This window comes from Taudactylus pleione, unplaced genomic scaffold (genome assembly GCF_031769625.1).
Source record: "Taudactylus pleione unplaced genomic scaffold, aTauple2 ptg000352l, whole genome shotgun sequence".
In the NCBI taxonomy this organism is placed as follows: Eukaryota; Metazoa; Chordata; class Amphibia; order Anura; family Myobatrachidae; genus Taudactylus; species Taudactylus pleione.
In genome coordinates this window covers 17,349,197-17,363,363 of record NW_028284753.1, presented here as the reverse complement: position 1 = coordinate 17,363,363, position 14,167 = coordinate 17,349,197, and the positions used below count along the sequence as shown (strand labels likewise).

Genomic DNA, 14,167 nt, shown 5'->3' with positions numbered 1-14,167 from the left:
GCGTCTTTTCCCAAAACCCCAATTCTTACACACTGCACACTTACATAAAAAGGTTCCCTAGCATTAAAGTGTAATATTCAAGGTTTATTCAGTATTATTAATGTTGTGAAATAAATGTAATTTGATACCTAAGTTTAATACATGGTAAGCAGACAGTGTTTGGTGTTGTTCTGATCCACTGTGTCTTTGCAGATTTCTGGTACCATCAGTGAGAAGATCGCAACATATGTCTGCAAACTATGGACCATAGAGAGTTAAACATTAAAATGTACTCTGTAATGTAACCAGCTTAGATTATTATGCAGCAGGAAAAAGGACACAAAGGGCTGTTGGATGCTGGATTGTGTCCATACGAACTGACCTATGAACTATACTGTAAAAGAAGAGCCAGGAGAAAGAACCAATGGAATCATGCCAAACTGTTCTATTGCATTGCCTATCCCTGTAAGAGTATATATGTGGGCTCTCTAAACCTGGATGCCAGTCTGCTTGCTTTGCTGTTGACGGAGGTTTCTACTTTGATGCCAGTATCTGGGTCCAGAGCGCGTGCGTATGTAACAACTGTACCTTGGGTCTGTATAATTTATTTGCGCTAATTGTATTTAGATCACAACATGTAACCATCTGTTCTTATATTGAATAATAACTTTTGTGCTTTGGAACCACACTCAAAGTCTGAAAGCATTTATTTCTTGTGCGACTCATAATGCTAAATAGCGACAATTTTAGAAGGTATAGACAGGCAGGAATTGATAGTATATATATATATATATATATATATATATACTACATATAGATGCAGGAGTGTTGTGTGGAGGAGTAGTCAAAGCCCCAGAGATGATATTGTAATGGGCCCCAAGATTTCTGTTGCCGGCCCTGCTTCCAATGTTTGGAATGCTTCTTCCATCTATAAAAAAAATAGAAGTGCAAGCACTGGTGTGCAGAAATAGGGGCAAAAAGGGCTTATTTATTTCAATTATTTTTACTAAAATAAAGTGAAAAAGGGTGTTTTGTGTTTTCACACCCTTTTCATATTATTTTAGTATCACATGAATGTACTAAAGGGCAAATGGAGTAGAATTCACATAATTCCACTCCAATCCCTAATTATCACATATTTTTAGTAAGCAGATCACATTTCCCATAACTTTAATGGGAAATGTGTTCTGGCCAAAAAGTTACTAAAAATAAAATGTTAAAAAATACCGGGGGAACAGTGAGTGCCATGCATTTCTGCAGTGTATTTATATTGTCCACTATTGTACATTTCTGTATAACACACATTAAGTCCCTGTATGTATCAAATAATATTTGAGGGATTTTCCCCGAAAACAGATGTTTTCAGGGGAAACCCTCAAATATTAACTTAAGTATCCTTCGAATGTACCATGGAGGGACTGCAGCAGATATATCAATATCTGATGCAGTCCCTCCAATATCCGATCACAGCCACAACCCCCTTAGGTTTCTATGGGGGCTGCAAAGCTATTAGATTTACCAAGCTCCACAATATGAAGCATTCCAGGGTTTGGCTCCCGCAGCTTACACCATTTAAAGATGGTGTTAGCCCAGGACCCTCCCCAGCAATGGCTGCTGCATGAGCAGTCAGCAGACAAGACATGCGCAGGAGTCCCAAAAGGAGTGAAGATATCGCTGATGCAGTCACTCATGTGTCCTTGCTTATCCCATATTCAATCTGAAAGGACGCAAAAACGGGACCCGGCGAAACTTAAACAGGCGAAAAGTCCTGTCAGATTTGGGGAAATCAGCCTGACACCCCCCAAAAGATGCACTGACATGGGGGATCACTTTGGATGACCCTGAATAGGCCAGCTGAAGGTATTTGGGGTACTTAAATGTTCACAATAGATTCTAATTAGCGTCTTTGCATAAGTGGTGAAGAATAGCATTTAGCAGGTTTTTTTGAGAAAATAACTAATCCCAGCAAATTTGGGTTACCTGAAAATGGGGGGTAGCATATTTAAAATTTGTTAAAAGTGAAGTTTTAAAAATCGTGAAAAATCCACCTTCCGCAATCACCTGCAATAAAAAAAACGCCTGTGGTATACTTGAGGACCCCCCTGGAGTCTATTTCGCTAGTTTTTAACTTTGTCCCCCAACTTTGTTTTTTTCGCCCCCAAAACGAAAGTACTTAGGGTTTTAAGTGGTTTTTAAAAATTTTTTTATGCAGTTTACCTTTGGGGGACTGTTTTGTGGCTGCACGGGAGTTCCCGCAATGTTGCACCCCAAAACCCCAAATCTGCACTTTTTTCTGCCTGCTATTCATAGGCGAAACTTTTCCGCCAGGTCCATTGCATAGACTTTCCGCTTAGGTGAAAAGTCTTTGAAATTGAATATGGCGAAAAGTTTCCGCCTGGCGAAATAACGTCACCCGCAATAGTTTTTCACCAAATCTGACTTTTCGCCTCAAATTGAATACGGGCCATAGGCGAAACTAGACATTTGATAATGGGTGGTCCCAGAAGGGCTGCCAAGACACTGGACAGGCCAAGGTATGGTGGGAGTGCATGACTACATGGGAAGGCATGGCAACTCCCTCTCATTTACAGCATGATTATAGTGTGAGCTGCTGTGAAGCAGAGGTATGAGTTGAGTTGTGTGTGGTTGCTGCATATTGGAGACATTGGTTACACCTCTCATGTACTCCCATGCCCCTAAAGAGATTTGGGTACTTAGTACCCATCCAAAAGTCCGGCAGGCGAAAAAGTATTGCGGGAGCGAAACTTATTGAATAGGGGTCTATGTGTGTAAGGGCCATCACGGTGTGTGGCATAATGTGTAAGGGACACTACTGTGCGGTGTAATGTGACTAAGGGTTATTACTGTGTGGCATAATTTAATTGGGGGTACTATTGTGTGGCCACGCCCTTTTTCCCAGCGAGTCTACAACCTGTTATTTTTCACAGCGTGCCTTCCGGTCTTCCCCTCCTTCAGGTGTGGAGGGGGGCACCAATGCTCTTTATGTACACAGAGCACCAAAGTGTGTAGTTATGACTCTGCTTTGGTGTGTACAGATGTGTCCTCCTCTGCCCTAAAAATTCCTACAGTGAACGCTATCTATCCCTCTACAACTGCTAAGCTAGGGCTTGGTCAATTGGGAAAATGCCTTCCCTTTTCTTTAAGTGTGACCTACACCAATGTAGTGCCAGCTTTACCTAACAGAACCAATCAAATATTCAAATATCTGATTATGGCACATGTTTGAATCCCCTGCAGGATGCAGTGGCATCTCAAGGTCAGTGCAGTGGGTGCAGCCCGCACCATGGTATCACTGACCGAGGGGTGACACCAAGGTGCAGGCTCCCCCTCAGTGACAGGAGCCGGGTGCTGCACTGTAGCATTAAATGCAGCTCTCTGCTCCTGACACTGTAAGGGAGCCAACTGGCCAGCACTGCACACACAGGGCACCCCCCCTTTTATCCCCATTCACGTGTGTCATGCCCCCTTTTTGGCGGTGCACAGAATCCCTCCCTGCACTGAGTAACACCGTGAGAAGGGACGTCACTGGCAGGAGGGGTTCTGTTGTCTGTATTTTAATGTATACTTGTATGTTGTTCTAATATTAATTGTATTTGAAGGAGTATAGACTAAGAAGTCAGGAATAGTAATGGGAGGAGTGTATACCAGGAGCCAGATGCTGATGCCAAGGTGGGCCTGTGTGTTCTTTAAATGCCAGGGCATATTTTTAGTCCCAGTCAGGCCCTGCTTGTATATGTGCAGTAGAGATGTCCCTGGGAATAAGATGCGGATGCCATTTCCCTGAAGACCCGCGCAAGTGCAGTAGATTCTGGCAGCAAGCCAGTATCTATTGCGCTGCCAGAGAGGACCCACACGAGTCTGCACATGGACCCTCTCCTCTCTTAAAATGCCCCTGACAATGTGCTGTTGGTATTGCTAAGAACTATTGTTCCTATCTTGTATCATGTCATGCTCTGTATCCATGCTCTGATGAATGAAGAAATATTTAAAAAAAAAATGATTAAACAAAAATTATATCTTTGTACTGTATAAAACATATATATACACACACAATATTATGCAAAAGTTTTAGGCAGGTGTGGAAAAAATGCTGCAAAGTAAGAAAGGTTTCAAGTCTAGAAGTGTTAATAGTTTATTTTACCAATTACCAAAATGCACAGTGAATGAACAGAAGAGAAATCTAAATCAAATCAATATTTGGTGTGACCAACCTTTGCCTTAGAACAGCATCAATTCTAGGTAGTGTACACTTGCACAAAGTCTGGGATTTTGTAGGATTATAGTCTGTTGTATGAATTACCAATCATACCAAACAGTTGATAATGATCATCATTTTCATATGTAGGTTGAAATACAGTCATTAACTGAAATGGAAACAGCTGTGTAGGAGGCTTAAAACTTGGTGAGGAACAGCCAAACTCTGCTACAAAGGTGAGGGTGTGGAAGACAGTTTCATGTCACAGGTCATATACCATGGCAAGACTGAGCACAGCAACAAGACACAAGGTAGTTATACTGCATCAGCAAGGTCTCTCCCAGGAAAAGATTTCAAAGCAAACTGGGGTTTCAAGATGTGATGTTCAAGCTCTTTTGAAGAAGCACAAAGAAACGGACAATGTTGAGGACCACAGACGCAGTGGCCGGCCAAGAAAACTTTGTGCATCAGATGAAAGACACATCATGCTTACTGCCCTTTGAAATAGGAAGATGTCCAGCAGTGCCATCAGCTCAGAACTGGTAGAAACCAATGGGACCCAGGTTCACCATCTACTGTTCGGAGAAGTCTCCCCAAAAGTGGAATAATTGCAGCCAAAAAGCCAACCTTTGACGTGGAAACAAGGCCAAGCAACTGAACTATGCACAAAAACATAGGAACTGGGGTGCAGAAAAATGGCAGCAGGTGCTCTGGACTGATGAGTCAAAATTTTAAATATGTGGCTGTAACAGAAGGCAGTTTGTTCACCAAAGGGCAGGAGAGCAGTACAATAATGAGTGTCTGCAGGCAACAGCGAAGCATGGTGGAGGTTCCTTGCAAGTTTGGGGCTGCATTTCAGCAAATGGAGTTGGGGATTTGGTCAGGATTAATACTGTCCACTATACTGAGAAATACAGGCAGGTACTTATCCATCATGCAATACCATCAGAGATGCATCTGACCGGCTCCAAATTTATTCTGCAGCAGGACAATGACCTCAAACATACAGCAAATGTCATGTACACAGAGTCCTGGAAGTGATGATATGGCTCCCAGAGCCCTGATCTCAACATCATCAAGTCTGTCTGGGATTACAAGAAGAGACAGAAGGATTTCAGTGAGCCGACATCCACAGAAGATCTGTTTAGTTCTCTAAGATGTTTGTAACAACCTCCCTGAGTTTCTACAAAAACTGTGTGCAAGTGTACCTAGAAGAATTGATGCTGTATTGAAGTCAAAGGGTGGTCACACAAAATATTGATTTGATTTAGATTTCTCTTCTGTTCATTCACTTTGCATTTTGTTAGCTGATAAAAATAAACTATTAACACTTGTATTTTTGAAAGCTTTCTTACTTTGCAGAATTTTCTCAATACCTTCCTAAAACTTTTTTGCACAGTACTGTATATATACTGTACATACACACACAATAATTAAGCACATAGAAAAGATGGATGAATAAACCAGAATAGAATTTAAATCTGTATAAAGCTCTTAATGCATTTCAACATATAAAGCAGAAATGGCAATTGCGGCACTACAAGTTGTTAATTAGGTGTTATGGACTTATCACAAGGTTCCATAATAAATACAATTCAGTATGCTCAAAAAGTTGCAAAACTTGTTTGGGTGGATTGTTTCAGAGATTAAATATAAGGATCTCACATTTTATAAAATCGAGGAGCACCTGTATTTATGTCCAGATAAAGCAACAAAGGAACATGAGAGGACAAAAGCATGCAGAGGTAAGTAATCCTTAACCTACCACTAGTGGGCACATTACAAAATGGGTAATGGGGAGTAGGACCATACAAAACATAGGGGGTAGAGGAGAATACATAAAGCATGAGGGGAGAGGAGAGGACAATCAGGGGACAATCACCCTGTGCCGGCCCCCTACAGCACGCCCGAAAATGGGGCGTGGCCTAATTACCATAGGCCATGCCCCCTATGTGATGTTATTAGAAGGCGTGTCTGCCTCCAAATAATGTCAGGCTGGGGGGAACCTCACTAGCTGGGCTTCCCCCAGCCCTCTCCTGTCACTGAATGGATGCCGCGCGCATGCACGCAACATTCATTCAGAGTCTCCGGGGTCCGTCACCGCCGCACAGCTGCGGCAGTGTGGGGTTCCCAACCTCCCCGATTTAACCACCCGCGGGGCACTTTGGCCCACAGGTGGAACAGCGGGATAGTAATGTCCGCTGAAATCGAGATGTTGGGGAGGGGTGCGCCCTCTATGGGTGGTGCCCCTGTGCATCAGCTTGGCGCCCCTGTGCGACCACTCAAGTCGAACACCCCTAGAGCCGGCCCTGAGGACAATACAAAGTTGGTGGACAGCACAATACTGTAGGAGAGAGGGAGAGGACACAATCTAAAACATGCAGCTGGGTTGAATATGGCATACTCTAAAACATACAGGTGGGGGGCACATTACAAAACATAGAAAAGGGGGGTGCATTCTATAGGACATACAGAAGATGGAATTGAAAGAGCATAATACAGCACATGCAGATTAGAGGGGGATGTATCTGATTATACAGAGCATACATCTGTATGTTCTGTATAATCAGATACATTCCCTTCTAATCTGCATGTGCTATATTATGCTCTTTCCATTTAGTCTGCACAATGAATGACATAAAGATGGAGTGGGGGCAGACAGCACAATGAATGACATATTGATGGGTGGGGCAGCACAATGCAGGACATACAGATGGGGAGGGGGTGGACAGAACAATGCAGGACATACAGATGGGTAGAGGGTGGGCACAGGGCTTGTTTGAGGGCCGTTCAAGTGGAGTGGTTGAATGGGGGCACCACATCATAGGGGGTGCAGTGTGGCTGCTGGGACCTGGGTGCTACCCTTTTGAACTGTCATCAATCCTGGAAGGTAATCTCATGCTACAGCTGCAGTAGCAACCATTCTAGTGAGCACAGCCCCCTAATTTGTGCTGCCCCCAGTGCCCCTCCTCTGGCTGAGTCTCTTCTCAGTGACTGCAGTCTGCAGTTCCCAGTTGGCAGTGGCTGCAGTCATAGACGTAGTGGTCACTGCCACACATCAGTTTGCAGTACTTCCAGACCAAACTGAATTTTCTGGGGGTTGGGCACAGGATGCCAGTGCTCAGGATCCCGGAAGTCAGAATCCCAACACTCGGGATGAGTGGGGTACATAGCCAACACCTGCAGGTAAGTAAACCAACTCTAACCCTAACCCTCCCTCCCCACAGCCTAAACCTAACCCTCCACGTTTACAGCCTAACCCTAATAATGGGGGGGGGGGCACAGCCTAACCCTAAACCTCCCTCTACTGCCGAAACCTAACCCCAATACTTATCATTAGGATGCCGGCGTTCAGGATGCTGGCGCCGGGATTCTGTCTGGTGTCAGGATTCTGGCACTGGCATCCTGACCACCGGGATACGAACTACATCCCCTTTCTGGGGTTACAAAAAAGCAAGCCAGTTGTGGGCACCAAGCAGCATCGTGCAGCAGGGGTTACTGCTGCTGCAGGCACTGATCTCAAACAAAATGATTGTCCCAGTCAGATGCATGTGAGGAAAAATCATTGGAAATAAGTGTGACTGAGAGCTTGATTCAGACCCATTCTGCGCATGTGCCAGACCCATTCTGCGAATGTGCAGAACGGTTCTGCGAGTCCGCTTGTAAACTGTCAGCAGACTGTCAGTGATTGACAGCCTGCTGTTGTTGGTGGCGGGGAGTGGGCTGTGACAGCCTGTGTTACCCACCATTGTGGGGGAGGGAAGAGACCAGGATCTCCGTCCGGTGATGGAGATTTTCTGGCCTCTTCCTGCAAACTGCGGTGGCCAGCTGCGGGACCCCATAGGTCACCGCAGCCGGCCGATGGTACACAAATTAACCGATGCTGCGTTGAACATCAGGGACACGCTGTCTGCTCCACCTCATTTAATGTTCCCACTGCTCTGTCCATTAGATATCAGTGGGGTGAAAGTGAATTGCACAGATTAGCTGACTCCCTCTATCTTCCTTCAGGTAGGAAAATGGGGCCGGATGTATGCTCACGAGATATCCAGTGAGGACAGCCCTACACATCAGGGATGCAGCATTTAACCCACACCCTAACCTAACACTAATCAATAATTGACTCTGAAACTTTTTCTGACACTGTCATTCTCTCACCCTATATTCTCACTAGTGAGCTTGCAATAGATATCAGACTAACAGTGGTTGAAGTGGGAGAATGGTGGATGTCACTTCACTTATCAAACCCTCATAGTATATGCGGTGGGTCCGCTCATGTCTCATTCACTATACTGTACATGAGACACAGCAGCCACCTATCCCCTTGTTATTACAGAGTAGTATCTATCTTTTTTCTCTACCATTTAAAATACCTGAATAAGTATATATTTATTTGCATCAATCTCTTTACTTTAAACTATGTACACAGTATGTTAATATCACTTAATATGTTCGGACAATCTTACTATGCTGTATACTATGAATTAGTAATTATGATATAATATGCCAGAATCTGCAAGAAATCCTCTTTAGGAGTGACATTTTGAATGATCCAAGTGTGTCTATTATTTATCATGTCTTGCGGATATCCATGATTGTCATAGGTAAATTTATTCATGTGTAGTCATATGTGTATCACGTTTTGTTAATATCCATGATTGTTATAAATTCTTTTATGTGTAGTCACTAAAGATTGAATTAACTTAGACACAATAGAGTGCAATAGAACAAGCTGAATCACAATTCACTAATTGGCGGCCTGTGTATGTCCAGATATTATCAAGGGACAGTATCCCTCTTATTTAAGAAATTTGAGTTTAAAACAATTATTTTCACCCTGGTATAATCGCATCTCAAATTGAATAATTAATCTAAGTGGTGTTTATTGATTAACCACTGGAAATAATATTTTTTGCAAAACTTGAGACAGCTTCTGTCTTATTTATATTTGTATATGTAAATGTCGTCTGTCTATGTCCAGGTCTATATATATTTTTTAATGAATACAATAAAAGTTATACTTTATTCTTCATTTGGTAGAACTTGTGCTCCAACCAAAAGAGAGTACTTTTCTTTCCCTATATATATGCACTTACCTTACTCTCATGGGTGCACCTCCACAGCATTTATACTATATTGATAATTTGATATATTATCATTTTGACATAATACTAGATTGTGGAAGTATTTCTACCTTTTGTGACAATTTTGGTGTACCTGGTACCAGTGCTTAGGGCCTCCCCTTCCCTTTTTCCTTCCTCATTCTATAGCATTACCATATATTTTCAAGGATTGCAATTGCACAGATGCATGAGTGCAGCTTTGCAATTACGACTCTTACAGAATCAGGCCCTGAGTACACAGGGGGATGCTCTAAACTGCTGTCACCACATGCTTATTGCTCCTTGGAACCTGACAGAGAAGCTATTAATCCTTCCTCCTCTGATAAAATGATAGGGGACAGGTTACTGGATGCACATTTGTGAAGTGAAACATCCATTTTCCTAAAAACTCTCCATGGTTCTGAGCATACAATATGCATGTGATATCCCTAAAACAATACACAACAAAAATTCATTTTTTAATTAATAAAGGTTTGGGAAGGGACGTGGTTTCTTAGTAAAAATACAGCATGTACACCATTTTATCTATTCAAAACTGTTTCAGAATATAATCCATGTCTTGCAACCTGATCATCTTTTCATGTTGCTTTTCCCACGTGCATCCTCCTAACAAATGTATCTGTTATTAAATGACCTACTACATAACTACCATTGTGCCTAAGGTTCTCAGCAATTATTTGCAGTAGGGTCCAAACTCAAGGGATCACTCCCCCAGGGGGGGTGCCTAACCCTAACCTCACCCCCGGGGGTGCTGAAGCCTAACCCCCCCTCCCCTAGCCTAAAACTAACCCTCCCAGGGGAGTGCCTAACCCTAAGTCCCCACGGGAGCCCTAAACCTAACCCTCCCCACCCGCGGCTGGGCGTCGGTGTTCTGGCGTATGGTTAATGACAGGCATCGAGATTTCGACGCCTGTCATTAGTACCACGCCGGAATTAGAGAGTCTGGAAGCCGGCGGCGGCATTTAGATCATCGGCTTCCAGACTACATCCCCCCAGGTGACCTGCTTTAGACAAATACTGTATTTCAAAACTACAAACCTTTGGCCACACACATGTTGCTTATATTCTTACTCCTCTGTATTTTTTTTTCTTTTCTGTGATATACAGTAATTTGTTTAATTAAAAGGACATTTATTATTTTGGTCAATAAAAGTATTAATTCTGGACATATTTGGATTGGGCAGGGGAAGGTGGGGTTTCTCTAAAAACAGCTCAATGAATTACATAAAGATGGGGAAGGGGTGGGTAGCACGGTATGCAGTCAGGAAGCCGACGGTCAAAATACCGACCGCCGGCTTCCCGATTGTGCAGTCCTGACAGGAGACTAATGATAGGCATCAAAATACCGACGCCTATCATTATCACTACGCTGGGAGCCCGGCATACCAAACGAAGGTGAGCTGGGTGGCAGGCGCGTACAGCCATGGGGGGGAGGGTTAGGTTAGGGGCTCCTGGGGGGGACTTAGGGTTAGGCACCCCTAAGGCAGGGTAAGGGGGGGGGAAGAGGGTTAGGTATAGTTACTTTACTTACCTGTCGGGATATTCACTACTGCCGTTCTTCCGGCCAGACTGGCCTATCAGACCATCAACCCTTCAGTCATTTGCCAGATGGCCAGTTGGGTAGTGCATTCAAAACATATCTAAGTGCCTCAACTGCTCTTCAATAGAGGGGTTTAAATTTTACGTCATCACTAAATGCAATTTTACTTTTTTGTCATATTAGGGTTATGTGAACAAGGGATGTTTGAATGTGTTAATTTGTAGACTCTCACATTATACTATTGATGAAAAGGAGGAGGAGATTGAGGTGATTGGTGGCCTCCATGGTGCACTGCAAACCACACTTTATTGCACAGGCCACACCCCATCAGTACTGGTCACGCCCCTAACATCTTTAGTAATATTCCCACAGAATTGGATATACCCTCTGCAGCAGCACACAGTAGGTCCATATGGACCTAAAGCTGACACTGATCTCAACATTCGATGGTGGAAGCCTGTCCCACCATTTGATGACGGGCTCCAATGTCCATCCCTAGATGGCAAGTTTTTTCCATCCATGGTGGTGATTGATGTTGAGTAAACATTGTCAGTGCTGTTCTGATGACCAAGGTATATGCAGACGCAGCACTTAGACATTGATGGCTAAACCATCAATGGTTATCGACTGATGGTTAAAAACCATCGACCATTAATTGGACAGCTATTATGGCAATCACATCCCATTGTATGAGCAGGACCCTCTACCCTCTTGTGTTTCTCTTTACTTATACTTTCATCTACTCCTCACTGTCCACTAGGGCACCTATCACTTAGTTGCTTATGCCCTGTTGCTTATTTGAGTGTTATAATCACTAATGTAGCAATGTATATAAATCTTGTCTTTGTCTGGCATTGTATTGTACTGTAAATCATTTGTTTCTTGATCTAATTATCTATGTACTTTGCAAGGCACTGGGGAGCATTTGTTGCACCATATAAATAAATGATAATAATCCCAACTCTATTACACCAGGTTCATGCAATTCATCACACACATCTCTGGGCACACAGCCGCTCATGTACTGTATAGCCTGCTTTAGCCCATTGGCCATTCTCTTGCAGCACACATCGTCCTTATTTATTGTTCTCTCCTGTGTTTCCTCCAGGGTGGGCAGAGAGTGATCGTGTGATCAATGTGTTGCAATCACCTGGCCCAGCCTTACGGAAATTGTTAGTCAGCAAATATGCCCCCATGGGATGTCAAACCACTACTTTTGAAGTTGTTTTGCAAGGTTTAATAATATTTCTTCATACATTTAAGTGTAAATTATCCATATTTCTGAAAAAGCAAGATTTACTTTCCCCGCACAGCTCACATTTTCCAGGTCACCCAGCAGGTGCACAGGTGTAGTCATTACTCTCTAATTATTTCACATTTGATTCTGTGAGGAGACCTGGAAAACATGCACTGTTGGGGGTCTTGAGGACCGAGTTTGAGATCCTGTGCCTTGCACATTCCAGTTTTTGTGCATACATAATTAAACCTCTAAAGTGGAGGGCTGTATGTTAATTATTCATGGCATGCTATTAACTCATTCGAGGACAATCAAGCATTTATTTATACTAGGTTAAGAAAAAAATGGCAAATAAATTCGACACACTTCCACAGTTACTATGGTTTAAATGTCTGTTTGTTCATGATGAGGGAAAGTGATGAAAGTCATACCTGCCTTGATAATCTGAGGTGGAGGCAAGTGACCTGCAGCTCTGTAGAATATACCTTTCTTGGGGTCCACTAACAGTTGGTAATATCCTGCAATCAAACAGGCGAAGCTGGTAGCCTCAGGCCAATCCATGAGTAACACCAGAGACTGTAAATAAAGAGCACATACATATTAGAAACTATGCAATGGAGCGCTAGATGACTTTCAAAGACCACCTTTTATGAACAGTTTTGGCCCTGAACTTTAAAATAACAATAATATTGAATACAAAACATTCCTGGCTTTGCATTTAATATTATTGCCATTTTAAATTTCAGGGTTAAAAACGCCAAGAATTAACAGCTTGTAAAAGCCGCCACTTAATAAATTTAGCTCTTAAGTCGCAAAACCTAAATCAATTTATTAAATGCACAGTGATATATCAAGAGCTTCATCACCCAATTCCTAAACATGGTCTTCATCATAAGAGAACCATATTGATGACAGCCAAACAGCTAAAAAAATAAGAAACCAGTAAATAATGTACTATACAATACCACTGTAAGGGCTCTATTTACTACAATCCGCATATTGAATGCAGATTGTAGTGTGATATTAACGACTGAATTCGCATTGCGAATTCAGGCACTATCACAGGGATTTACTACAAATCCCTTGCAGGGACAGAGCTTGCGAGAAAGCTCTGTCCCTGCGAATCCCATCTGCACACTAGTCACGGTATTTGCGGAAAAAATACCGTTACAAAGTGCCCATGCATGTGCCGACTGGCTGCTACCCCCCGGTGCTAAGCCCCGCCCCCTGGTGCTAAGCCCCACCCCCGCGATCGCGGACCCCCCTTCCTTAATTACACTTACCTGCATGATCCGGGCCTCCGGTGATGTCCTCCATGTCCTCCGGTCAGGTGATATCAAATACTGCACTGGGACCTGATCACCTGATGACCGGGCCGCAGTGCACTATGGGAGACCAGCTGACCGGAGGGAGGACATCACCCGGAGCCCCGATCACTGCTCCCTAAAGTCAGGTAAGTAATTTTTTTTTTTTACTATTTTCTTTTTTTTTTTACAGTAATCAGCTTGCAGTCTGTTTAGACCACACAGCTGATTACCGGGACTGACTCCCGGCTCTGCTCTCCCCGTTATAGCGGAGTCCGGTAACCGGTTGAGACCCTGGATAACGCCACCTCCAGGTGGCGTTATTATCACAGGGCCTCCCTAGATATTTTTTTCACATTTTATTTTTAGTAACTCTGGGCCTGATTCAGACCCGCTCGCAAGCGGGTCGATGCTGGCCCAATGCGCACGCGTGAGCCCCAGAGTGAGCGCAAAAAGCTCTCGCTCCCGCGCTCACATCCAAAAGGGGCAACTGTTGATGTTGATTGACAGCTGCCCAGTTTGGAAGGCGGGGAAGGGGGGTGGCTGAGCAAACTGAGGCATTCCTGCAGGAATGCCTGCCGTATGTGTGTGGATCTACTGACATCACTAGTGCTCTAATAGTGCAGGAAGTCCACTGGGGCTTGTGGCAACGAGACCCTACCGCAAGAGTCTCATCGCAAACCCGATGGTCATGATGTTCTTGACCATCGCGACCATCATCATGGCCACTCGCATAAGCTGTGGCTGGTAACCCACAGCTATGCGAGC

General features: G+C 43.6%; 1 protein-coding gene across 2 annotated transcripts in view; it reads right to left on the bottom strand.

Moving 5' to 3' along the window:
* Positions 1-14,167, bottom strand: part of FRMPD3 (FERM and PDZ domain containing 3) — a 746,708-nt gene that overhangs the window by 117,531 nt on the left and 615,010 nt on the right. For both annotated transcript variants that reach the window (XM_088444300.1, XM_088444301.1), the window contains exon 13: positions 12,527-12,671. In XM_088444300.1, coding sequence (XP_088300426.1) covers positions 12,527-12,671 — 145 coding nt within the window. The remainder of the gene's footprint in view (positions 1-12,526; positions 12,672-14,167) is intronic.